General features: G+C 46.5%; 2 protein-coding genes across 3 annotated transcripts in view; both read left to right on the top strand.

Annotated features, from left to right (window-relative positions):
- The window catches only part of RTN1 (reticulon 1), a 195,352-nt gene extending 194,361 nt beyond the window's left edge, over positions 1 to 991 (top strand). For both annotated transcript variants that reach the window (XM_074998671.1, XM_074998672.1), the window contains one exon: positions 124 to 991. In XM_074998671.1, coding sequence (XP_074854772.1) covers positions 124 to 166 — 43 coding nt within the window. In that variant the 3' untranslated portion in view covers positions 167 to 991. The remainder of the gene's footprint in view (positions 1 to 123) is intronic.
- An 8,450-nt stretch (positions 992 to 9,441) lies between these two features.
- Positions 9,442 to 27,754, top strand: part of CCDC175 (coiled-coil domain containing 175) — a 46,657-nt gene continuing 28,344 nt past the window's right edge. Inside the window, exons 1-5 of the mRNA XM_074998666.1 lie at positions 9,442 to 9,511; positions 16,431 to 16,516; positions 18,082 to 18,193; positions 19,668 to 19,803; positions 21,070 to 21,298. Of these exons, the coding sequence (XP_074854767.1) occupies positions 9,442 to 9,511; positions 16,431 to 16,516; positions 18,082 to 18,193; positions 19,668 to 19,803; positions 21,070 to 21,298 (633 nt within the window). The remainder of the gene's footprint in view (positions 9,512 to 16,430; positions 16,517 to 18,081; positions 18,194 to 19,667; positions 19,804 to 21,069; positions 21,299 to 27,754) is intronic.

The following is a 27,754-nucleotide window of genomic DNA, read 5'->3' as shown; positions in this document are numbered from 1 at the left end:
CACCTCTTACCAAGACACCTGGAATGACAAAGGTCACCTTCTAGCTGAGAAACGTCATGATGCTATGGAATGACTTTGATTAATTGCTATTTGACAGTATCATCCCGTTTTTTTTACACCTAGGATTCAGGCGAAAATCCCAGGCGCTAAGAGAAAGGCAGAGTAGAGTGGACATGAAAACAATCCATCGACTGCAGTAGTGAATAACGCGGGATTTTGGCGTGCAGCTCTGCTCTAACACTTCATTGCAAATTGATTGTTCCTTTTTTTCTTACCACCGTGATCTTAGAACATGGAACACAGGAGCAGCTGTTTTTCCTTGCTGCCTGTGTGCTCTTAGAATATATGCCATCACTCGTGTCCAGCACTAAAGTATAGTAAAGAGAAAAGTGTACTAGACGTGGTTTTTGTGTTGCTTATAAAGTGCATGATGGCGAGAGCCTAAATAATATTGATTTTTTAAGTGTTTCTTCTCTTGGCATTGCTTCAATAACTTTAATGTTACATGTGGCTAGGGCTTTCCTGCTTAGTGCACTGATGCAATAGTTAAAATTGCTTCTATGTCACTGGGTCGCTGGTTGGGTTCATCTTTATTAACTATATAGAATTGTGGGCTGATGTTTAGTGTTTTCCAGCACAAATCGAATAAACAGTAATCAGTACTTATAGTAATCAGTTTTGTATAACAAAAACAAAACAAAGATCCAGTACTTTTGTTGTAAGGGACTGATGGGCTGATTTACATGTACGGTAACTGGAGAGTTCCAGCTTGTTAAATTTATTACACTTTGTATTACATTCTCTGTAGTTCCTAATGGACTTAATTATGGACTCTGAATATTTGCACTTGTGTACTTGATACCGAATGCAGAAATAAATGTTATTAAAGATATAAAGTTTGCCCTCTTGTTGCCATTGAGGTTACATTGGAATTTGTAAAATCAATACTCAATCTGCAAAAAGCACGGGGGGGGGGGTGTTGTTTATTGGTCTCTGGAAGCTATTTATACCTTTTCCAGGCACAGTTTTGCCACTACAAAAAGGTTCCATCCCAAAAGATTGTCTGTACTCAATTCATTTAGCACTTTCACATTCTGATGCACAAAGAATGCAAATAAAGTAAACTTCGTAGTGCCAAAAGTGGTTTATTTTGTTGGTGTCGTTACTACATTTCAGGCACAGGTAATGGTCAATGAATCCTCTTGAAAACTGCCTGATAATTACCTAATTAAACATGGGTCAGCTTAGATGCAACATAACTTGGAAAACGGTGAAAACGGTACTGGTCATTGCTCAGTCTCTCCATACCCAGTACTTCTACTTTCTTAACCCACTTTATCTTTTGAAATCTATACTAAGCTGAAGGAGTCCATATTCATCACAGGTTCTGGGAGCCAAATTGGCTGCTTGCTTCAGTTCAAAGCTCAGCTTTTTATAAAATAAAAGTTAGCTTCTGAGAGCCAATAGTTTAAAGCAAATCCCTCTTGGTTGGGGGCTGTTGAAAGTCTTCCACATCCCTTGTTTTTGACAAGAATGTGGAGGTTTGACCAAATGAAAATTTCCCTGAGCAATCTTTATCTATGAAAAAAATGACTTTTCATTTAAACCTGAAAAACCAGAAAATAAGCAAATGTGACATTGTCTCACTTCCCATAGTGGTAGGACTCCCACATGCCATTGTCATAGATTCAAGTAGAATCACATGTTAACGGTTTTACCTTTGAAACATTGAGTCGTCACCTAGGAAACCATCATCTCCCTTTTACAATGTGACCCAGTTGCAATAACACTAGTTCCACATGCCACAGTGTGACCATGAGAACAAGCTATAGCTAAGGTCCTCCATGCTGTTGGGTTCGATAACCTATATTCTCTGAAAAACCCTAGAGAACCTAGCCATTCAATGGATCTACTAATGCAGAAGCCCTCTGTCCCTGGGGAGGCCTGGTCTATATCGATCTTGTATCATGATGAACATAGCATCTGACTACTGAAGTCCCTGAGATTCTAGGGGGGTCCATGCTAGTACGTCGCATGCATGATCAGGTTCATGGTGCAGTATTCTGAAGATTTTAATGTGTTGGGTGTGGGGGGATTTTTTGAGTGAAAAAAAATTATGCGGTGCAGAAAGCAATGCAGAGCTAGTCATGAAAATGTATCTGTTTTAACTGCCTAAAATAACTAAACCTATGTGACAGTCAATGAGCGGGTGAATAGGGGAGCTTCATGGGTGGACCTTAACCAATTTATACCAGTGGAGTCGCAGTGCTTTATACCAGCTGAAGATCTGGCTTGTGATTCCTGAAATGAAAAGCTGAAAAGAACAGTGAATGCTTCTGAATGCTTTTTCTTTCAAAATGAAAAATATCCCCTATTCCCTGTCTTTCTGTACACACAATATTCTTTTGTTATTTGTAGTTTTAGTTTCCTTAGAGCTATCCCTTTTGCTCCATCTTATCTCTTCTAATATTTGTCTCATGAGAGCAGAAATATAAAACACTAGTTTCAGGAAAGCCCCTGAATTTGGACAGAATTAGCATGCGGGAACATTCCTTTAGCAGCCAGTCTATCTTCCACCTTCTTCCCCTCCCATTTTCAGACAGGCCATGTCAACACGAGCAAGTTTTTTCAGAGCAAATGGGCCATTTTTGAAAAAAACGCACAGAACATCAACACATACAATGTGCTCTTTTGATCTGAACTCCAAAGAATGTGGCCCTTTTCCCGTCAGCCCTCTTGCACTCCCGGATCAGGAAGAGTGCCTTTTCTCAAAAAAGTCTGTCGAAAAAAAAGCATGTGTAGATGCACCGCAGGTCCTTCTTTTGAAAGAGCACTCCTCATGGTGCTGGATTTTTCAAACCATGGCCCGTTCTCTCGAAAGAGCCAGGGTTGTGCGAATGCTCTCTGGCAAAAGAGTGGATTGATTATTTTTAATCCCCTTTTTTGTGTGAAGATGCGCTGTGTGTAAAGAAGTGTTTTTCAGAAGAGATCTTCCGGAAGAACATCTTGTGACGGACTGTTGTAGTGTAGATGTAGCCATGGTGTGGAACTTACATTTCTAGCCCTTGTGGAACACATGATTTCACGCATTCATCAGCCATTTCTTTTGGGCCAGGCCCAGTAAATTAGAGATAGCAAGTGCCAGACATCAGCCCAGAGTAACTTCTAGTTCCCAGGGGCCTCTTTTCTCATCTGAGCTGCTTATAATTTATTTTCCCCACCACAAAAAAATGTTCTTTCAAGGAACTTACCTTTTAATGGCCAGCGATGCACAGAAGCAATGAGAAGTGATGCTGTAAGCTCCATAGGAGCTGCTAAAACTAACAAGTGCCATTTCAGCTAAGCAGAGGGAATGGTTCCTCCCAAAGGGTCAGTAACAGAATTTGCCTCCACCATGCTGGAATGGGCAGAGAACAGCCAAAGTCTCTGAGTAGGAACCTGTGATGCACTCTAGCAGTTTCCATTGGTTGCTGCAGGATGTGTTAGCAATTTTCAATGTTTAATATCCTCGCAGAACAACAACAAATCTTGTGGCACCTTATAGACTAACAGATATTTTGAAGCATAAGCTTTTGTGGGCAAAGACCCGCTTCATCAGATGCGTGAGTGGGGGGGAGGAGTTGGTTTCAGAGGTGTATTTAAAGAGTGGGGTCCCAGTAAAGGGGGGAGAGCCAGAACTGACAAGGTCTGTTCAGCAAGGTGGAAGTGCCCCAGTATTAACTGTACTTATCAAAAGAGGAAAAAAACAAGTCAGATCAGACGGGGATGTGAGTCATTGTCAGTGTATAATGGGGAGCTATTAGCACCCAAAGCAGAGAAACTGTCTTTGTAAAGTGTGAGCCACTCCCAGTCTCTGTTTAATCCATGGTTAATTGAGTCTAAATTGCAGCTCAGAGATGTCTCTCTCCATCTGATTTCTGAAATTTTTTTGTTAAGCTACAGACTAACACAGCTACCTCTCTGATACTTATCCTCACAGTTTCTCTTCCAACTTAAATGGACCAGAAAGGGGGTCTCAGTAGTGTATAAACAGGTGCAATAATCCCTCAACCTCCTGGTGTATTGTGGCACACTGATCATTTCATCAGACAAAGGAAGTGGTCTCAGGTACAGGTGGAGATTGTGCCAAGAGCTTTGTTCTGCCATTCCTAAGCTGTGTCTACACGTGCACGCTACTTCGAAGTAGCGGCACTAACTTCGAAATAGCGCCCGTCGTGGCTACACGCGTTGGGCGCTATTTCGAAGTTAACTTCGACGTTAGGCGGCGAGACGTCGAAGTCGCTAACCTCATGAGGGGATCGGAATAGCGCCCTACTTCGCCGTTCAACGTCGAAGTAGGGACCGTGTAGACGATCTGCGTCCCGCAACGTCGAAATTGCCGGGTCCTCCATGGCGGCCATCAGCTGGGGGGTTGAGAGATGCTCTCTCTCCAGCCCCTGCGGGGCTCTATGGTCACCGTGGGCAGCAGCCCTTAGCCCAGGGCTTCTGGCTGCTGCTGCGGCAGCTGGGGATCCATGCTGCAGGCACAGGGTCTGCAACCAGTTGTAGGCTCTGTGTATCTTGTGTTGTTTAGTGCAACTGTGTCTGGGAGGGGCCCTTTAAGGGAGCGGCTTGCTGTTGAGTCCGCCCTGTGACCCTGTCTGCAGCTGTGCCTGGCACCCTTATTTCGATGTGTGCTACTTTGGCGTGTAGACGTTCCCTCGCAGCGCCTATTTCGATGTGGTGCCGCGCAACGTCGAAGTTGAACATCGACGTTGCCAGCCCTGGAGGACGTGTAGACGTTATTCATCGAAATAGCCTATTTCGATGTAGGCTTCACGTGTAGATGTAGCCCTAGTGGGGCAAATATCTGCGAGTAGATGATGCTTCAGAAATCTCTTTGGAAAGTGACCCTGACCATTCCTGAATGTGCTTCGGTTTGCTCATTAACTCCCTGTTCTCTAGCTTTCCCTCTCCTAGTCTTCAGCGTTTCTGTTTGAGCACAGTGTAAATTAAGCCTCCGTTGGTGTTTCTTCATGTTTCTTCTGCCAGGACTCTTCTAGCCAGATAGGTACATGAACTGGAGATTTAGCAGCTGTGCTGGCTCGCAAACATGCCCCTGAGATGCCACATGTACAAATCAGCCTCCTCTTGCTCGGAGGCCCAGTCCTGCCTCAGACCAAGGGTTGTTATTCTGAGCTAGCGCACAACTCTCTGCAAGGGGGAGTGTGCGACCCCTGGGAGAAACTGTGATTGCCCAGAGTCACCATTGCTGCCCTCGTGTTTCAGGAGGGAGAGTGTGGGGCAGCGAATGTTTCTACTGGTGGTGCACATAAAAAAAGTTTATTCCACCCATGGGTGGAAACAATTAGCAGGACCACTGCTGGCAGGCCACTGGCGGAAGGTAGGGGGTGTGTGCGTGTGTGTGTGTGTGTGTGTGTGTGTGCGCGCGCGCGCAGAACACTTTCCCAACTACTGTAAGTACAACGCCCCATGCCCTCCCACCCCTATGGAGTAATCAGGCACCCTGCCACCTCACTGCCCCTTGTTTTAGCTTTTACTGAGTGTGACCCTTTGGAATAAACACAGAACCATCCTGTCCATAGGAGAAGGATGGATGGCTGCCTCAGGCCCTCGGCTTTGGGGGGGGCCCTGAGGTGGCTGCTCACCCATCCTATGGAAGGGAGAGAGAGGCTTGCCTGAGACAGGGCAAAGGTGGTGTTGCTAGCTGGTGGCAGCAGCTGCAGCCACAGAGGATCACCTTCCCTTGGTTTCCTCCCCACCAACTGCACTCACTATGCAGTGCTCCACTGCTGCCTCCCAGCCCCCCTGAGGCAGGGGGCGGGGCTGCCTGGGACCCTGTGCCTGGGACACTGGGGAGTGGGGGTGTCCTGTCCCCTCCCCCACCCCCCCGCAGGACAGCCCTGAGTAAACACCAATACATTCCAGGGAAATTAAACCAACAACCCCCTGCTCTTGAAAAGAAAGGGACTTAGCTATATGATAGTGCAGAAGTCTTTCTCCTTCACTTCTTATTGCTGTGATGTTCAAGCTTTGGGCAGACAGACAATAGCCTGGTGCAGCCCTAGCTGGCACTAAATGTAGTTTTGGTTTGTTTTTAGTTTATCTTTCATCCTGTAGGCTGACACAGATCTTATATTATGCCCACAATTAATTCTCTAGCCCTATTTTAATTCATCTGTATAACTAATCTGTCATTTCTAACTTATTTTTGCATTTCTAGCTGCGATCCCAACCATTGTTTCATTTTTTATTTGTATTGCTAATTGAAAACATAATTCAAAGCCAGTTATAACCTCTTCACCCCTTGTTTTTCTTGCAAATTGCGCATCATTATTTAATCTTCCTCTGACATCATTAAAAAAAGACTAATGTTCATGAAGAGGCAGGTGATTACCAGTTCTTAATGCATGCATTATAAGAACAAAGAACAGGTTTAGCATTAGGGTTGTGTGTAGAACCTTAATTCCAAATTTCCTCACTAATGACTATTATTGTCAAATTGCAATACTTAATACTAGTGTTTCAAATTCATGTATATGTATTTTCAGGTTTAATGATCTTAAAGAATTTGAGTTTGTACTGGGAATATAAAATTAAGGATGAGGCAAATTAACAGAGATTCATACATAGCCCAATATAAACACACTAAGGCCGTGTCTACTCTAGCCCAAACTTCGAAATGGCCACTCAAATGGCCATTTCGAAGTTTACTAATGAAGTGCTGAAATGCATATTCAGTGCTTCATTAGCATGCGGGCGGCCGCGGCACTTCGAAATTGACGCGCTTCACCACCGCGCGGCTCATCCCGACGGGGCTCCTTTTCAAAAGGACCCCACCTACTTCAAAGTCCCCTTATTTCCATGAGCTGATGGGAATAAGGAGACTTCTAAGTAGGAGGGGGTCCTTTCGAAAAGGAGCCCCATCGGGATGAGCCGCGCGGCAGCGAGGTGCGTCAATTTCGAAGTGCCGCGGCCGCCTGCATGCTAATGAAGCACTGAATATGCATTTCAGCACTTCGTTAGTAAACTTCAAAATGGCCATTTGCGTGGCCATTTCAAAGTATGGGGCTAGTGTAGATGTAGCCTAAGAGCATTGCCTCTTCATCACAAATGTGAAGAGTGTGCTTGTGTATGGATGTGAGACCTGGCATACAAAAAAGTCTTCAAATCAGAAGCTACAAACATTCATAAATAGATGCCTGAGGCGCATCCTTCACTTCAACCGCTTGACGTTCAAATCAAGAGAAGAAAGTGGGGCTGGCTGGGCCACACTCTCAGAAAACCACCATCCAGCACAGTCCATCAAGCTCTCACATGGAACCCACAAATGCAAACAATGAAGCCCTCAGCCAACATGAAGAAGATCTGCTGAGCTGGAAGAGCAACAACTGGGGGGTACTCCTGGCATCAGCTAGAAGTTTTGTCCTGAGACAGTGAAATGGAGGAGACTTGGAGATGACCTATGCTGCACTAAGTTTACCGGGGTTTAAATCAAGTATGTCAAGAGCATTGCCACTTGAGAAAGGAAATTGTCCTCATATAACTCCAGCTCTCTTGTGCATAAAATGAACAGGTGGTCACTTTGCTGTCAAAAATTGCATGTTATAGTAGATGATTACAGGGCAACCAATAATTTTTGATGCAGAATTTTCACAGCGGCTGAATAAACATATAAAGCTTTGAAGAGCCAGGCCTGAGTGTCCCACAGCTGTCATTGACTTTAGTAGGATGCTCAGGACCAGGCCCAGTGTGGTCACACCTGATGTGGAAATAGCAGCATAGGTAACGTGCTCAGAACTAGTATGCAGCAGTTTGTCACCAAATGCAATTTGAGATGCAATTTGTCAAAATACTGGAAATGAAGAATGATGCCATCCTCACTAAATGTCCCTCACTGGGTAACACATTGGCACTGATTTTTGAACAAAGCAGCTGTCCATTACTGGACTGCTATAAATCTGAGGGTAAGCAAAGGCAAACGGGTTTTCTCCAGGGTGAAGGTTGGTCCCTTTTCAATTATTCTTTTTTACATAATTAACATGCTGGTCAAGCATCCTGATTATTTTACCCCTCCTCTATTTCTTAATTAGTGTAGCAATTTCAATGCATGATTTTTACTGGAAGTCTCATGATGTATGTTTTTCTTAATGTCACGGCGCCTATAGGCATGTGATTGGATGAGACGCTCAGCTTTCCGTATAAAGGTAAGTTTCTAGCCCATATGGTTGTGCAGGAAAGCTTGAAAATGTGGCCCAAAGGTGATGAAGGCATAAAGGTCAAAAGGTGTCCAAGAAACTTTATTTACTAAATAAAAAATAATCCCTTGATATTAAGCCAATTTCACAATACCGAGGCGTGGTTTTTGAAATGTGTGTGTTGGTGGTACTATCCTTCTCGTTAGAAATTACTAAGCACTCCAAACTGTACATTAAAAAAAAGTATGTTCTGCTCCTTGCGGTGTGCCACAGTTTGAGGCAGTGAGGATTAAGAACTCCAGCTCATCTGGACTTCGTTGCCTTATTTTTCTTCTTTGAACTGGACTTAATTCCTGTACCCTGTCTCCACCAACAGCTGACGTATCAGAGGATGACAAAAGGCTCCAAGCAAACAGCTGACCCCTGTGCAATCCTGCTACAGACTATCTCCCCTTGCCTTCACTGAGATATAGGACATAAGCAGCATGCATAGAAACAGACCATACAGATTTCTCATTCAGTTTGCCCCATGGGCATAATGCTGCATAAAAGCTGGCAGCACAATCTGTGTGGCCTGTAGCCGAGGTTTGTCGTGTGACAGAGCTGGTGTCGCAGGCTGTATACCCTATCGGTCTGTGCCAATGCAGGTAGCACAGTCTGTTGGTCTGTCTACCCCGCGGCAGGCCGCGCTATCTGGAAGCTCTGTAGGACAGCCTGTTCTCAGGTGCTGGCAGCATGCCAGATGAGTGGGTGGGTCAGGCAGGTGGTCTCCCCGTCTCAGAACTGATGGCACGGTCTATATAACTGTAGTGTGTTTGTCTGTCCCAGGACTGGCAGTACAGTGTATATAGCCCGTTGGTCTGTCTGTCCCAGGCTGGTGGCACAATCGATTTAACCTGAGTATCTGTCTGTCATGGCTAGCATCACAGCCTGTGTAACCTATATATCTGTCTGTCTGTCCTAGCTGGTGGCACAGCCTGTATCACATATGGGGTTGTCTGTCCCAGGCTGAGACCACAGTCTGTGTAGCCCATAGGTCTGTCTGTCTGTCCCAGGCTGATGGCACAGCCTGTTTGCCCTGCAGGCAGGTCTGTCTGTCTGTCCCTGTGGCCCTGCCTGACCCCAGGGGAACCACCAGGCCCGATGCAAGTGCAAGCACCCAGCTTCCGCTGGCGGCAGCCTGTGGGCTCGGAGTGTCGGTTGCCCTGGCAACCTAGAGGCCTGCTCTGGGCGTGACCGTGCGATGGAGATGCACTGCCTGCAGGGGCCGGCCCAGGCCGTGCTCACTGCCCTGAGCCACCTGCGTGGAGTGGGTGAGCGAGGTGGGGTAGGGCCCCAAAGGCCCCTGTGAGAAGCTGAAGGGCAAGCATCATGCCTGAGTGGGGCACAGCACCAGGCTGGGGACAGCCCCTCTGGGGGAGGGGACACTGGGCAGGGCTGGCTCTCGGGGGAGGGACACCAGCTGGTCAGGGACCCAAAGCCAGGTGTCATTTGGCCTCTCTCTGGTCCAGCAGGCCAAGGGGATTTGTGACACTGGGGGGGGAGGTAATTTCTCCCCTCTCCAGCCCCACTGGGGGAACCAGGGGAGCCAGAGAATCTGGGAAGGGGGGAGGGGAGTGAGATGGGCTTGAGTTGCTCGCAGTATAATCCCACTGCCCACTAGTTGGGGCTCCCAGAGGCAGCACCGGGGAACAGCTCTTCTCCCCAATGTCACTTACCTCTTGTGGCACGAAAGGGGATAATCAGCTTGGTTATAAGGGTGAAGCCATAGCACATCCCAGCAGAGCTGCCTTCCCCATCTAGATGGATTCTGGGGAAATTCCCTGATAATTCAACCCCCAGCCTCCCCCCATTCCCGCCCCCCTGGTATTGCCCCAGGAGGGTATTCGCGGTACCTGTGTTATTTACAGAACAAGTCACAGAGGTTTATTAGAAAAGCTGCCTTGGGAGGTATGTACCTAGGATGCTTTTCACGCTATGTTTGTTCTGCTATACCCATTCTAAGACACACATATTGAGACCCACATCCTGCACTGAGATTTTTTAGGGCAGACCCCTGCATTCATGCAGAACCCACTGTGGTATCAAGGCCTGACTTGGAAAATAGGTATTATTCAAACTTATTAGCTACACAATGTTTTAGATACATATATAAAGCAGGGCTATTCAAACTTATTAGTTACACATGGTTTTAGATACATCTATAAAACAGGGCTAAAATATTATTTGTGTCTGTAGTTGCTATGTGGTGTCTTGTTCCTACTTACTCAGGAGATGTCATAGTCCATCATATTAATCTGTCTCCCATACGCATTTTGTCAGGGTGGGGGTTGATAATATGTGTAGACAATACATTTTTGTTTGATTGTCACAGCCATCTGGTTCCACTGTGGGCCTCAGACTTTTTGGCAAGCATATAGGTAATAATCTGTTTAGGATTTCTGGATCCTCATGTTGTGCTACTTTTTCTTGTATTTGCAAACCATTCTTTTAAAATCACATTGAATAGTCAATGTTTACACACATGTAAAATCTCCTAGCACTAGCTTAAGTTGGGGAAACCATACATGCAAAAAATCGTTCTTTGACCTTCATTTCTGCTGATGCGTTAGAGATGTGCACACATTTCACACAGTGAGCAAACATTGCATTCAGGTGCTGAGACAGGTGGTGTGAGACAGATGCCCATGGTCTCCTGATCTTCTGCAATGGACCCATGGGTTAGTGTCTGAAGGAAGAAGGCACTTTGACCAAATCAAACTACAGAATCTTTCATTCTGGACCTTGAGAGGTTGGAAAGTCCTTGAATTTACTTGAGTATTAATTTTGTTCAGGTGAAATCTGACAAGAAATTGGTTGTGGTGCTCCCAAAAGGCCTTTCTTAGAAAATAAATCTGCCATCTGAAAGTACATTTATCACTGTATCTGTCACAAGAAACAAAACCCACTCTGGGGACAATGGAAAGGACTAGAAGATACAACACTGGGAGATTTCTGCAATCAGTGTTTTGCTGCTAAAGCCTTTGTGAAAGAAGGTTTAGTAATAACTAAAAAAACAAGAAATTGATTCACAAGGCAAGATTAACCAACATCTAGGGAGCAGAATTGTTTTAGAATAGTGTGACCAAGAAAGTGTAAACAAGAGTAATGGAATTAACTAAAGGAAAGAAAAAAATAGATGGGCTATTTGGTGGAAAATTCCAAACTCCAGTTTTACCAGAATACCTACTAGAACACTTTAGGAAGGAAATTGTGGAATCTTTCTGTTGGATTCATTTTAAAAATACATTGCACAGAGGGCTATACAGTTTTAGTGACTGGTAATGGACTATGGAACCTTTTTCCTTTAGCTTGCCATTCCAAAACTGACTCTGTTTAATAATGATCAAAAGTTATTACTGATACCTGCTTGGTTCCCAGTGTAACATGAATTGCTAGTCTTGTACAAGTTCCTTACAGTGAAATGTCCATGACATAACATATTTATCACTGACAGCCTTAGCAGAGAGCTCCAGGACTGCCTGGGGGTGGAGTCCTTGTCATCTTCATTATCTTTTAGATAACAGGGCTTTTTAGTTTAGGTCTGAGGCATATTGGCAGGGCTTTCTAACAACCAGGTGGAGCCCATTATGTTGGGCATTGTACAAATATATAATAAATGTCAGTCCCTGCCCCAAAAGCTTACGGTCTAAAACAGTGTTTCTTAAACTATGTGCCATGGAACACTGGTGTCCCATGAACAACTCTCTTGGAAATGTAATTCGAAGTTTTACAATAAATAACCAATTTACGATGATAACAGCACTGAAAAACACTGAAGCATAATTTTGTTTCCACGTCTCACAAAAGCAGTAGCTGTCTGGCAACACAGTGAGGTTGTGTAACACTGCTAGCCTCCCCTCGCCTCTAATCTTCTTCCCCTAGCTACACGGAGGCATAGCAACTAGCAGTGATGTGCTATTCTGGTATGGCAGCTATGCTGAGAGCTGCTTGATGTCAGCCATTGTGTGTGTGTGTGGCGTGTGATGATTTATTGAATTTATTATTTCCACTGAGCTGAGTAAACAGTTACATTTCTTTTTTAAAAAGCCAGAAATAAGTGAAAATATGGCTGCTGAAGAACCGGTACCATCATCGAGAGAAATAAATTTTCATAGGTATTCCACATAAAAGTTATTGTTGTTTGGTGTTCCCTTCTCTCAAAAAGTTTAAGAAACACTGGTTTAAAATACAAGGTATAACAGAGGGACGAGACACACAAGTGAAGTCAGAGCAACATGAGATGGGATAACACATAAACATAATAGGATGTCAAATTGCTTAGCCTGTAATAATGATCACAGTTCAACCACTGGCCTGGCCATTATCATGTTGCAATTTACCATATGTAACAAGTAGCCATGTAGCACTTTAAAGGCTATTTATTCATTTATTAGGTCATGAGCTTTTGTGGATAAGACCCAGTTCTTCAGATTGACTTCATGCTTTGTTAATCTCTAAGATGCTCCTTGACTACTTTTTATTAGAGAAGTAACAGAGAGGAAGCCGTGCTAGTCTATACACTATCAAAACAAAAAGCAGTCAAGTAGCACTTTAACGACTAGCCAAATAGTTTATTAGGTGAGCTTTGTTCTGACTCTGTTCTGGTCTGGCTATGGTCTGAAGAAGTGGGTCTGTCCCACAAAAGCTCACCTAATAAACTATTTGGCTAGTCTTTAAAGTGCTACTTGACTGCTTTTTGGTTTTTTTTTAATTAGAGAAGCTACAGACTAAGACGGCTACCCCTCTGAGACATTTTACCATCCGTGTTATGGCGGAGGTGAGTTTTGGGAAGGGACTTAAAACAAGATGCAGTGATGGCTTTAAGGAGTGTAACTGGGAGCTTTTCTCCTGTGTAAATGGCAGCCTGGCAGAAAGTGTGTGTCTGAAAAGTGGAGAATTGGAAGACCAAGGGAGTGAAGGTGAGAACCAGCACCATGGTAACAGTTACTTGGAGAAGGGCTGAACTGATGAAGGGAGGGCTTTGCAATTAAAGGTTGAAAGGTTGCGTTTGATGTACTGGAGATGGAAGCCTTGAAAGGGATCTGTGACATAGTCAGCTCAGGATGTCATAGAGCTGATCTTAATGGCGCCATTTTGAATGGATTCGAGGAGAATGAGGTAACAGGCATTGAGGTCAGAGATAACACACAGTAAAGACATGGGATGGTTAGGGCTTGGACAAGAATGTTGGCAATGTAGGCAGATGAATCACTTGATGATTACCTGTTCTGTTCATTCCCTTGGAAGTGCCTGGCATTGGCCAGGGCTGTCCGTGGGGGGAAGGGGCAGGGCCTGTGGTAACCCCCACCCCAGGTGCAGGGTCCAGACAAACCCTCCCCAACCCCTTCTGCCCATTCCCCTTACCAGCTCCCTGACCAACCAGGCCAGGGATTACCTGGGACACAGTGCAGTGTGAGGGGGCAGGGGGAATAGCAAAACTTATTCTACTTATGGATGGAAAAAAATAAAGAGTACCTTGCACCACAACCCCCTATGCTCAGACCCCGCCCCCCCACTCTTCACCCTACACTTCATTTCTTACTGGTATTGTTGTGTCTCTCTCTCTCTTTGTCTCTCACACACACACATACCCTCTTGCCCTGAGAGCACACGCACCCACCCACACACATGCACATGGGTAGGGCCGCGGGAGGGGTTGCAATACGCCAGTACCTATAAGAAAGTTAAGTTACTTTCATCTCTGGATGGATCTTTGGTCTGAAGGACACGGTGACTTTTGGAGATGGTGTGAAGGAAAGAAATGACACGATTTAGCCATGGCCTGAGTGTGTGGTTAGAAGACAGGGACACGTCAAAGCGGACACCAAGTTTATGTTCTTGCAGAACAGGAAGGATGACTGTGACAAAGAAAGTAGGGGGTCTTTGCAGAGACAGAGAATAGCTCATGCTGTTTCATTTAATGGCTGGACATGCACAAGGAAATATCAGAAAGACATACTGAGATTTTCTGTTTTGATGGACTCAGGCTTAGAGGAGAGAGAAATTATTGTAACTGTATCAACATAAAGATGATAAATGAGCTGTGAATATGGCTGAGATTCACGCAGAGATGAGGTGTAGCAGGATAAAAGAAGAGACTGGAGAATAGAGACCTGCCTATAGTGCCTTGTCATCAGCAGAATCTGCCTGGGTATAAAAAGTACTTTTCTGCCTTTTGCAGATTCCCTTTCTAAGCCTGGGTTTGGTTGGGATTTACCTTCCTTTTAAAAAAACTACATACCACCTTACAAGTGGGCACTATCACGTTTAACAAATAGCCCTCACTGTAAGTATGCAGAAAAAATGGCAGATGCACTGAACCAAATAATAAATGGCTAATTTTCCTCCTCACGGATGTGTAAGCAGCAGTTAACAGAGAGCTTTCTTGTATAAAGTTAAAGAGAGATCTATCACTAGGGCTTGAAATTCATAGCTTGTTCTGTTTGTTTTCAAAATTGTCTGAAGGAGAGGAATTTAAGAGGAGAAGACAGCGCCATGGAAACAGAGATACCAGGAGGGAGGGGAAGAGAGGCAACACAAAAGAGAGAGGACACTTGATCATGGCCCATAAAGGAGGCGGTATTACATATTTAAGTAAAAATGGGGAAGAGAGAGAAAACCAAATCGATCAAAGGAATCAAGAGGGAATCTGGCAGAGAGAACAGAGTTAAAGCAAGGGAAAAAAAGTAAAGACGAGGAGAAATCAAGAAAAGACTTGACAAGCAGCAGTGCAATTAATGACGTCGATTTTTTATTTGTGCACAGTATGGCCTACATTTATCGTGTTTCTGGGAAAGTGGCTCCCACCCTCTCCTCTCCCCCCTCTGCCACTGACAGAGACATTGTGGTGACAGAATGTTGTTGAAAGGGCTTGTATCTAACTACTGCTGGGCCTACAGTGCAGGGCCAAATTCTGCAGTGACATACCCCATGCAAAGCGATTATATCTGATGAGCCTCACTTCTGATCTCACCTCCGCTGGCTGAATCATGACTAAATTAATTGAAGACAAAAGGGTTACACTAGCGTAAAAGGAGGAGATCAGACCCAAAGACAATTGTGGGGTACCAAGATGTAAGTTAGAACTTGGCATGAAGGCCATTAACTTGAGGCAGTGAAGATAAAGGACTTTGTTGTTTTCACCCAAATGAGCAGGTCAAATAAAGAATACAAGGCAGCCTAGGGTTTTACTTAGAGTTAATATTGTGTGTTAAGAATGCAACCTTGTTCCTAATGGAGACATCTTCCATTTTGTCTTCACAAATTCATGAAAGCCCCAGCTGAGAACTAGTATCCCTGTTTTGTGACATCTCAGTAGGCCAAAGTCTTTCAAATCTTTCCTTAAGGATCAGGACCCTCTGTGGACCAAAGGCCATGTCCTCTTGCTGGTTCAGAAAGAAGGCTAGAAATCAGGTTATTACCAAGTTACTCAAGCAAAAAATTCTTCCTTTGCCCGTTGGTTCCTGGAGAGTCCACTTTGAACTAGATAGTATGCACCTCTCCAGGGGGTAGCTTCTAAAGTCACCTCAAGTACCTCTTAGGACAGGAGTTCTCAACCTTTTTCTGAGTCCTCCACCAACCTCTGCCCCTGGGCTGTAAAAACTCCATGGCCCAGCTGTGTCATAACTGCTTTTCTACATATAAAAGCCAAGGCCAGCATCAAGGGGTAGCAAGCAGGGCAGCTGTCTGGAACCCAAAGCCACGGCAGGCACAACGAAGCTAAGGTGCTCAGGCTTGGGCTTCAGCCACAGGAGATGAGGGTTTCTTCCCTTGGCCCTAGTGAGCCATGCTGGGTGGATCCCTTGAAAACTGCTAGCTTTCTTCCACCAGAGCCCAGGTTGAGAACAACTGTCCTAGGAACCCCAATTCATGTGTATTGCCCCGAACAGTTCTTTAAATATAGTTCTTCTGAAATATTGCATTAGTCATGTCTTCTTCAAAAACTTTAGCAGAGTCCCATGATAATATATAAACATTTTCATTTTAAAACAATGAACTCCTAATCAATTAAATTTAATTTAGTTTGGTACCATTTAGGCCATACTTTGTCCTGTCTGTCATATTTAGCAAATAATTTTGAAATAAAGCCTATTCTTTTAGAATAACACAGAATAATGGAGCAGTAGGACTATATAATTTTAAGGTTAAGGTGAAAATGGAAGCTTTTGACTTACCATATTTTTAATTTAGAAATACAACTGAACGATGAAGCATGTGCATTCAATGAGGAAGCTGTGCAGCACCTAGAAGACGCTATAGAAGCTATTAAGAAATTGGTAATGTAAAAGCTAGAAGTATAAAGTATTTCAAGTCACTTGTCTATGAGAAAGATTGCTTAGTTCTCTCTGCTTATGCAAGGCTTCCTTTTGGCCCACAGCACTGAGAGGTGCTGCAGTGGACTCTGGGACGAGGCCCCAGAAAGCAGAGCTGGACACCGGTGCTGGCCATGCTCCCTGCAAGCAGGAATGCTCCCTGTCCACCCTCTCACCCCTTCCTGCTGGCTCAAGGCTTCCCACCAGGGCTTGGCACTGAGTGGAGCTGCTGCGGGTTCTGGCAGGAAATGGAGCCAGTTGAGAGGCATGAGATGAAGGCACGGAAGCACGCATTTGGGCTCAATGGCTGTGTGTTCAGATCATGGAATCATAGAATCATAGAACAATAGAGCTGGAAGAGACCTAAAAAAGCCATCGAGTCCAGCCCCCTGCTCTAAGCAGGACCACACCCATCAGATCAGCCCCGTCAGGGCTTTGTCGAGGTGAGACTTAAAACACCTGCAGGGATGGAGACTCCACTACTTCCCTGGGTAGACAATTCCAATGCTTCATCGCCCTCCTAGTGAAAAAGTTTTTCCTAATGTTCAACCTGGGCCTTTCCAACCACAACTTGGGACCATTGTTCCATGTTCTGCCATCTGTGAACAGTCTCTCTACAGCCTCTTTGCAGCCTCCCTTCAGTAAGTTGAAGGCTGTTATCAAGTCCCCCCTCAGTCTTCTCTTCTGCAGACTAAACAGTCCCAGTTCCCTCAACCTTTCTTCATAAGTCATATGCTCCAGCCCCCTAATTATTTTGATTGCCCTCCGCTGGACCCTCTCTAGTGTATCCACATGCTTCCTATAACTGGGGGCCCAGAACTGGACACAGTACTCCAGGTGTGGCCTCACCAAAGCTGAATAAAGAGGAATAATCACTTTTCTGGATCTACTGGTAATGCTCCTCTTGATGCAACCTAATATGCCATTAGCTTTCTTGGCTACAACAGCACACTGTTGACTCATGTCCAGCTTCTCATCCGCTACAACTCCCAGGTCCTTTTCTGGAAAATACTACCGAGCCAGTCGGACCCCAGCGTGTAACAATGCTTGGGATTCTTCTGGCCAAAGTGCAGGACTCTGCACTTGTCCTTATTGAACCTCATCAGATTTCTTGCAGCCCAGTCTTCCAATTTGTCTAAGTTAGTCTGCACCCTGTCCCTACCCTCCAGCGTATCTACCTCTCCCCCTAGCTTAGTGTCATCCGCAAACTTGCTGAGGGTGCAATCCAACCCCTCATCCAGGTCATTGATAAATATGTTGAACAGAACAGGACCCAGAACCGAACCTTGGGGCACTCCCCTAGAAACTGACCGCCATCCCGACATCGAGCCATTGATCGCTACCCACTGGGCCTGGCCTTCTAGTCAGCTTTCTATCCATCTTACCGTGCATTTATCCAATCCACATTCCTTTAACTTGTTGACAAGAATATTGTGGGAGACTGTATCAAAAGCTTTTCACATATTGTTCTTATAAGTGATTGAGGTTGGATCCACCCTTTGCATGCTTTTCTCTTTGCTAATTGCCAGGAAACATTAAGAAGACGTACCCTGGAACTGCTAGAAGAGGAGACCATCAAAAACAGTAACCTCCGTTTAAAACTCCAGAACCTTCCAGAAATGGTCACCAAGGAGATGGAAGGTAGTGCCACGTTAACGACTCTGAGAATAGTTGGAACACAACATGTGCCACAGCATCTAAACTGCTGACATAACATGCTGTTAGGGTTGCTTGGTTGAAAAGTGACCTTCTTGGCTCTGGTCAACGTAGCTGATGGTGCCTCTTGGAGTATGGTGACTGCAGTGGCGGCAGAGCAGGCAGACAGGGTCCATGCTCAGTTCCACGCAGCTTCTGGGAAGCAGCAGCCTGTTCCTGTGGCTCGTAGGCAGAGGGATGGCCAGGGGGACCGTGTGCTCTCCCCACCTCCCTGTGCAGCCTTGAGCAGCAGCTCCACAGCTCCCATAGTCCAGGAACTGGCCACTGCCTCTGGGAGCTGCCTGTGGTCAGTGCCACCTACAGCCCACACCCCAACCCCTGCCCACACCCCAACCCCCTTCCCCAGCTTTGAATCCCCTCTCATACCCCAAACTCCCTTTCTACCCCACTGCATCTGCTCACCCCCTAATCACCAGCCATGAGCCCCCTGCTCTGCTCAGAACCCCTTGGCCTCCATTCTCAGTCCAAAGCCCATACCTCCCCCACCAGCCCACAGTCTCCTCCCACACTCCAAACCCCTCATACCCGGCCCCAGCTGGAGCCCCCTCTTGCACCCCAAACCTCTTAGCTGCACACCCCCCCAGAGCCCACGTCCTCTGCTGGAGCCCACTCCCCAACCCCATGTGCCAGCCTGGTGAAAATGAGCAAGTGAATGCAGGTGGGGGAGAGCATGTGATGGAGGGATGGAGATGGAATGAGTGCTGGCAGGGCATCAGGGAAGATTCAGGGCAAAGGCGGGCAAAATTTTTGGCCTGAGGGCCACATCTTGGTATGGACAGGGTGAGTGTAGCCCACAGGCCATAATTTGCCCATCTCTGGTGCATGACCTTAGGGAATGGGTAGGAAGGGTGTTCAGTTACAAAGCTAGCAAGCCTACACCCAGGTTGAACCTCTCTAGTCCAGCACACTCAGGCCCTGACACATGCCAGAGGAGCGAATTTGCTGGACCACAGGAGGTCAATATTGTCTAGCAGCATTTCCCACACTTCCACTGCTTACTGGGCTCTGAGAAGAAAATTAGGGGTAAATCAGAGCTAAATAACAGCACGGAACACTGAAAGCCAGGACTGGTGACGTAAACAAAATGTGTGGGACCACGGGAAACTTGGCCACACCCATGATAAGTGGATATCTGGCTAACTAAAATCATGCCAGACTATGCATGGTGCCAGACTAGAGAGCTCTGGATTAGAGAGGTTCAATCATATAATATTACGGCATTTTATTCAGTTTAGTTTTTAAATGTATTTCTAGAGTAAGAGAATCACAGCTAGGGACCTATGGCTGGCAGTTCCTACAGTAATGCATTAAAGATTGCAGAAAATAAGCCATATTCAGGCTGTTGATACGTAAGCTTTTCATTTGTTTTTCGCAACCAGTGCATGTTTTATTTTTCTAGCTCTTGTTGCCGCTGCCCACGAATCCAGTACTGCTAAGATAAATCAATTACAGACAGCGTTGAAAAGTGTCACGTATGAAACTGAATCACTGAATCAGAAACAAATCCTTTGTGAAACCCAGAATGCGGCTCTGTGGTACGGCTGTATTTGCTTCAGCTAATCGTATTGATAGAGGATTAAGGAGCAATAAAATGGAATCAGAGCCTGGTGAACAATGCTTGTTTCTTGCTTCTGCAGCAAGCTGCAAACCTTCCGAGGTAGCTCTGTGCTGCGGTAGCAGCCCTGCTTTTGAAGATCTTGTTTCCTGAGCAGCTGTCACTGTATGATGCCACCTGCCCCTTGCTGGAACAATAGACTGGCTTAGAGGAAAGGGATGGCAGCTCAGACTATGATGCCAAAGCCTGTTGGAGGACCCTCGGCTTGCAGCAGTGAATGTCAGAGGATAGTCAGAAAATTGATAGTATTAAGTTTACCTCCAGATCACCAACTGTGGGAAAGAGCTTTGAATTAGGCCTCTGTACTGACAGAGCCCCCAGTGCTCTCGGGGGACAAGGCTAGGCACAGCTACCGCAGCACAACCTCCTAGTAAAGACACAGCAGGCACGGACAGAAGGAGTAGCTCTGCTCAGGCCCACCAACAGGAGGGGGCCACGGGGGCCGTTGTCCCCAGGCCTGGCATTTCAAAGGGGCCTGGGGCTGTGGCCTCCACCACTGCTACTCTGGCACCAGTGATGGACAGAGTTCTGGGCCCCTTTGAAGTGATGCTGTGCTGCTACGGGCAGCTGAGAAGGAGTGGGAGGGACAGGGACAGAGTCTGAGCGGCACCAAGGTCTGAATGCCCTGTGCCCCGCCCCTTCTACCCCGGCCCCACCTCTTCTGGGGCATGGAGCAGGGCCCACGTTGCCCTGGAGCCCACTGAGCATGTCAGCCCTGCTGGTTCTGCCACTGGGAGAGCACTCTGGATAACATTAGTGACGCCAGCAGACACCCTGGTCTGCCTGAACAGCTGCATCTACACTGGGGCTTTTGTCGGAATCGGGGCGGGCTCACAGCCCTGAATGACACAACTATATTGGTATAACTATAACTGTAGACCAGACCAAAATCTCTGTACATACCCACTCACGGAGGATCCTCTTCTACACTGTGATGTGCTTTGTCCCTGCCAGATAGTGCTTAGATAGTCTTAGTTACAGGCAATGCTACGTGCACTCCAGTACCTATATTATATACATAGTGCTACACTTGCCAGAGTCATTAATGTGTGCTTTACTTTACAGACAGGTAGAAAACAAAGGGTCGGGTCTAGAGCTGCACCGTGTGTTTTTACTGACTTTGGCCCAGGATTTCACGCCTATGGCCAGCGTGCAGAATAATTTGTCTATGATTTATTTTCACCAGTAAGGAGCAAGAGTCGTCGTGGGGCAAGCATGAGGAAGCTGTAGACTTGATGAACCAGCAGATGGCACAGAAGGCTAACACAAACATACTTTTAAATGAGTTTTGCAATAAAAAAAGGGATGCAGAACAAGAAATAGTCAACCTAAAGAAAGCTCTGCAAGAAGTAAATGATGTTTTAGCTGAAGAAAGAAAAATATTTGGTGTTGAAAAAGAAATGTGGGCTAGAAAGGTAAATATTATAACCTCATTATATAGATAATATTCCATAATCATATTTATGGTAAACATTTTGCACAGTTTGCTATCATAGAGTAAAATTATGCCTCATATAAATACAACAGAAAAGTGAATTGCTAACTTGCACTGTAGAATTTAAGAGGCTATAATACCTTTATATGGTGAGTGTGTAAAGCGCTCACATCCTCTTTAAATTGCCTATTAAATTGTAACAACTTCTATTTAGTGATTTAATATTACAGTATTCACTCTGAGTGGCTTTGGTCCAGTTGGGGAGGGGCACATGACCCCCATTGGGGGTAGGGTCATCTGCCTCCTGAGCTCCCCAGCCAGAGTGAAGAATGCAGCAAACTGGGTACCCCCAGCCAGAAATGTTCCTGTTTGAATGGGGGGGGGGTTTCAGCCCTCCCCCCCCCACACCCTGCCTAAAGGGTACCTGAGGGGTAGGGGGCTGGGGGCAGGGCAATGCTGGAGAGGTCAGGGGTGCCCCCAGGCAGCTCCATTCTTCTGCCTGGTGATGCTGTCTGTTTTCTGAATAGTTTTATGCATTCCTGTATGAATTGGGTGGGATCTTCAGACCCACCCCTCAAGACTGCTGGGGGGTTGGGAGGCTAAGGGCTGGGACAATCCTGAATGTGGGGGTGCTGCTCCAGCCAGACCCTTTGACCTGCCTCATGAATCTCTCTTTTCTGTATGGTTTTATGAGAAGCAATCCCATTCTGGACACAGACTGACACACAGACCTAACATCAACTATACCATCAGGGGCTCCTTTAAATGCACATTTGCTAATATAATATATGCCATCATGTGCCAGCAATGTCCCAATGCAATTTACATTGGCCAAACTGGACAGTCTCTCCGTAAAAGAATAAATGGACATAAATCAGACATCAGGAATGGTAATGTACAGAAGCCTGTGGGAGAATATTTCAATCTCCCTGGACACTCAGTGGCAGATTTAAGGGTGACAGTTCTGAAACAAAAAAATTTCAGAAATCAAATGGAGAGAGAAATCTCTGAGCTGTAATTTATTTGCAAATTTGACTCCATTAACCATGGATTAAACAGAGACTGGGAGTGGCTCGCCGCTTACAAGGACAGTTTCTCTGCTCTGGGTGCTGATATCTCCCCATTAGACGCTGACAAAGTCTCACATCCCCCTGTCTGATCTGACTTGTTTTTTGCTCTTTTGATAAGTACTGTTGATATTGGGCCATTTCCACCTTGCTGCATAGACCTTGTCAGCTCTGGCCCTCCCCCTTTACTGGGACCGCACTCTTTAAATACCCCTCTGAAACCACCCCCCAACTCATGCATCTGATGAAGTGGGTCTTTGCCCACGAAAGCTTATGCTTCAAAATATCTGTTCGTCTATAAGATGCCACAAGAATTTTTGTTGTTCTCGAAGCTACAGACTAACACGGCTACCTCTCTGATATAGACAGACAAACTCTCTCACATATATAGTAGACAGATGCCCTTTTCTCGACCACTGCCCCATGAGTTATAGCTGTCCCAGTCCCCATCTCGGGCCCCTTGCTGTTCCACCGTAGTCATTATACAGTATAACTGTCCTTGCTAGCAGAGCCCTCCCTTCACATTTTATGAGAAACAATCACATTCTAGGCAAATGCCATTGTCCTGGTCCAACTCAACTCTGACCTTTGCTTTTTGTTTTGATAAGCTAAAGCTGCACACTGAATTTAGTGGTTCTAGCTCCTCCTTTAGGAGCAGTTATTGAACAGACAGACAGATGCACAGACAGACAGGCTCCCAAACTCTCTCTAATAGGTACTAGATGAGGAGAGACAGAAGAAAAATATATTGTTGCTTTTATGTTTTGACATATTTATTTGATTTCTGTTTTGAAAAAATGCGAAAAAATCTCTCCTAAAGGATGTTATTTTTCTTTTAGTTTGACACAAATATTTTTCTGTAGAACAAATTGTAGCCCAATACAGACAGGACCTAGTCATATGCCTAGTTCTATGCAATGTTTGTAGTCCTGCATAAGTCAGTGACACTGTTTATAGTATCAGAGAGAAAGCCGTGCTAGCCTATATGCTATCAAAACAAAAAAGCAGTCCAGTAGCAGTCTTTAAAGTGCTACTGGACTGCTTTTTTGTTTTGTTTATAGTGTAACCCTTCTGTTAACGCCAGATGCCTGCCAGAAGGGCTGGGTTCAACTATTGTGGGGTTTTCCCATCAAGGATACAACCAACCGGCTCGAGCCCCCACCCAGTGGCCTGGGACAATTTCACCCCTGTGCTGGGTGCCTATAAGGCGGTTCTCCCCCCCCTCGCAAGCACAGAGTCTGAGATAGAAATGGCTTGTTTAATGACCATAACCTACCCCAACGTTACAGCGACAGATGCAGTATATCTCAGCAAAGAAGAGACAAAAACCCCCTTTTACCCAGATACCATCCCCATATGCAGTAGAACTCTTGCTGGGGCTCTTGGCCCTTTTCTACACACACACACAGTTACAGGGTGTACCTTCTGCGGTGCAGTCCCAAACCCAAAGCCCACAGATACATCACCAGAGCTGCGTCTACACGTGCGCGCTACTTCGAAGTAGCGGCAGTAACTTCGAAATAGCGCCCGTCACGTCTACATGTGTTGGGCGCTATTTCGAAGTTGAAATCGACGTTAGGTGGCGAGACGTCGAAGTCGCTAACCCCATGAGGGGATGGGAATAGCGCCCTACTTCGACGTTCAACATCGAAGTAGGGACGTGTAGACGATCCGCGTCCCGCAACATCGAAATAGAGGGGTCCTCCATGGCGGCCATCAGCTGGGGGGTTGAGAGATACTCTCTCTCCAGCCCTTGCGGGGCTCTGTGGTCACCGTGGGCAGCAGCCCTTAGCCCAGGGCTTCTGGCTGCTGCTGCTGCAGCTGGGGGTCCGTGCTGCATATACAGGGTCTGCAACTAGTTGTTGGCTCTGTGTATCTTGCACTGTTTAATGAAAGTGTGTCTGGGAGGGGCCCTTTAAGGGAGCGACTTGCTGTTGAGTCCGCCCCGTGACTCTGTCTGCAGCTGTGCCTGGCTCCCTTATTTCGATGTGTGCTACTTTGGCGTGTAGACGTTCCCTCGCTGTGCCTATTTCGATGTTGGGCTGAGCAACGTCGAAGTTGAACATCGACGTTGCCAGCCCTGGAGGACGTGTAGACGTTATTCATCGAAATAGCCTATTTCGATGTCGCAACATCGAAATAAGCTATTTCGAAGTTGGGTGCACGTGTAGACGTAGCCCAGGGCAATACTAGCTGTCCACTTGTCTGTAGCCTCCCCTTGCTGTCACCAGCCATCTGCCAGTCGCCGTCCTGTGCCGCCGCTCCTACCGGCCGCCCGCCAGTCGCTGTCGTCCGCCGCTGCTCCTACCAGCTGCCCGCCGCTGCGTCTTGCTGTCGTCCGCCAGTCCTAACCCCGCTGCTTGGGACTGCCCTAAGGCAGAACCCAGTGATTTCAGCTCTGGGTGGCCTCAGCTGCCACTCTGTGATTTCAGCTCTTGGCATCTCTAGTGCGGGGTTTCACAAACACCCTAGTATCCAGTTCTATCTTTCAACAGGTGGGGAGGGTTAGTCAAGCCAGGCTTATACCTATATGGCCAAGGAATAGGCAGGGCCAAGGCACTCAGCAAGCTGGCTCAACCAGTACCCCTCCCCTTCATTCCACAATGCTTTAAACCAGGGAGCCCTGTGTAATCAATGTCTTACACAGCTAAGGCGACTGCCCTGTCCCCCACAATAACCCAGAGCATTGGTGAGATCTCACAACTCCCGCATTAAGTGTCAGCTTAAATTGTGATTTTTACAACTACATGTTTACAATAGACCAAATCTCATGGCTTACTTGCTACCCATTAGGCTTTGCCTGAAAAGGTATCACACATGTGCACCTTTGCATTCTCATGCAAGTGATCACTGGGACACATTCCTCCCAGCCTTCAGCAGCATTGTGTTCCTTCTGCCACATTCCTTACATCCTCCCCCCAGCTGAGAATTTGACGTCCCGGCAAAACACTGTTTCGATTATAACATCCACATGAATTCCCCTCTAATGGCCTGAGAAAGCTCACTATGGCTTCTGCAAGTCTGTGTGCCAGATGTATTACATCCTCCCCAACTACTCCAGGTGCCTCATAACTTAGTCTGTTTATGGGCTTTATGGCTCTATCTCGCCTATTGAGGATGGGGATAACAGGGGTTGCAGGGTCCTCCTCTGATGGCAGGGACAAGGGGCATCCACCCAGGGACTCCCACTCCACCCGCATTGGTCTTTGTGTCTGGCCTCCATCAGCTGGTTGCTCTACCATAGCTAGAGTCCCTCCGCTGCTCTTTATCCAGGTACTCCTAGTGAGCACCTCTTGCTCTGTCCTTGCAGGCACTACTATGGGAGTTGTGCCCACATACCTCAGGGTACACATTGGTAGTTCAGGCAACTCCTGTTTAGAATCCTCAAATTTTTTGTAGGCTTCAGCACAAAGTGCATGAATCATCAGGGTGCTCAGGTATTGGTCCCCGGCCCGTTGTCTGCAATATTCTGCCAGTACTTTAAAGAGGCTGGAGTTGGTCCCTATGAGCACCGACACGTCAGAGATCCCCTTGGGGTCAGGGCATATTAAGGCAACTGTGTCCACCTCCTCTCTTACCCCTGCCACATCTTCTGGGAACTCTAGGTGCATGATGATATATCCCGCATAGGGGTATTCATTCAGGCTGAGTCCACACAGGCCGAGACCTGTCAATGGCTGGATAGGCAGGTGCCCAAGCCTTTGTTGATAGAATGACTGGAATATGATCGTCACTTGAGACCCTGTATCAAGGACGGCTGTACATTCCACCCCTTCTATTTTCACATTGACTTCTGCTCTAGGTCCTATGAGTCCTCGTGGGAAAGCCGTGGGTCTGTCTCTTCTATGGGAGCCCTCGCTTCCCGAGGGTGTGGGCAGCTCCTTTCCCAGACCCTGTAGCCATTTCCCGACTTTTCCCAGGTGGCCCTCAGCTTTTGGTACATCAGTGTTGGATTTTGCTTATTTTGACATCTTGCTGCAGTGTGTCCTTCCTGACCACATTTGTAGCAGAAGAAGGATCCTATACTTGGCCAGCCTGCCGAAGTAGCTGTCCTGAGCCCAGTCTTATGGACCGCTGCTGCTAGCTGTTCACCACTCCCTGGTGCCCAGGCTGAACCTACAGCACCCCTCAGTTCGTCCACCTGCACCATCAGGTCTTGCATCTTGGGCGAGCTCCTCTCCACCGTTCACCATCAATGTTTTGGGGAGTTGCAAGGGGGCCGTGCTGCCATGTTTGTATGGTTGAGTGCCCCTGCTCTCACTGGTGGCCTGCCTTTCTTCCTCTTCTCGGATCTCTTTAATCAATCGTGAATAGCTGGGTGGGGCCGCCAGTCGTTCCCTTAATCGAATATGGAATAGGATTGGGTGCTGGTATTGCGCTCCCCTCACAATTTGGGACATTCGAGTTCGATCCATTTGCTCTGCTGTGATGGCTCCATGCAAGACAACTCTCTGCAGTAGTTTCTCCAACCTCTGAACATCGGTTGATAACTTTTCGCCTCTCTGTTGTCTGGTGCTCAAGAATTTGCAATAAACTTCCTCCGAATCTTCAGTCCTCCCAAAGGCATGATTGAGAGCTTCTAAGCAGTCATTTGCACTAGCATCCGGATTACCCAGCTTCAACGTCCGAATGACATCCAGCGCGGGACCCCAGAGACTCTCTATCAGTCGCCTTCTCTTCTCAGCTTCAGGTACTGCCCACTCTCGGAGCATTTTAGTGGTATGTTCTAACCAGGGTTCAAACGCTTCTTCCCCTGGTATTGGGACCGCACCACCCGAAAATAAGCGTAATTTACGGTATGAACAAGACTCATGATGAGGTTGCAGGACCTTCTCTAATGCTTGTCCCAAAGCTTTGGCCCATACATCCATAGAAGGGCCAGGGGCCGATGGTTCAGCACTCAGTAGACTTGACACGTCTGCCATAGTCTTTCCTTCCTGTGCTAAAAAGGCTGTTATCTTCTCCTTAAATACAGCATGTGAAGCGGGGCCTGTTGCAAAGGCCTTGGCGATCACAACTTTCAAGGTGCCAGTGGGAATCTTTATCTCACTTGGGATCTGCAAAGAGTCCACAGCTACTGGCAATTCACATAGCACCACAAATGCTTTGTCGTCTACTTGAGGTCTACGCCCCCTGTATGCGACACCTCGTTAGAGAATCAATGGCTTTTGTTAGAAGGGCCTCAATTGGGCCATCTTCCATACCCTCAGGTATCCCTAAAACTAATAGACAATTTCTAGGGTCAATACCCAACTCCTCACACCAGTCTTCTAGTATACGGCCAGCCACGGTATAAACTCTAACTTATCCCGCAACAACAGAACTACTTCTTACAATGTTATATATATATGTGTGCTTGCGAGGGGTAC

This window comes from Carettochelys insculpta, chromosome 6, assembly GCF_033958435.1.
Source record: "Carettochelys insculpta isolate YL-2023 chromosome 6, ASM3395843v1, whole genome shotgun sequence".
Classification (NCBI taxonomy): domain Eukaryota; kingdom Metazoa; phylum Chordata; order Testudines; family Carettochelyidae; genus Carettochelys; species Carettochelys insculpta.
This window is presented reverse-complemented; position numbering and strand designations above follow the sequence as displayed.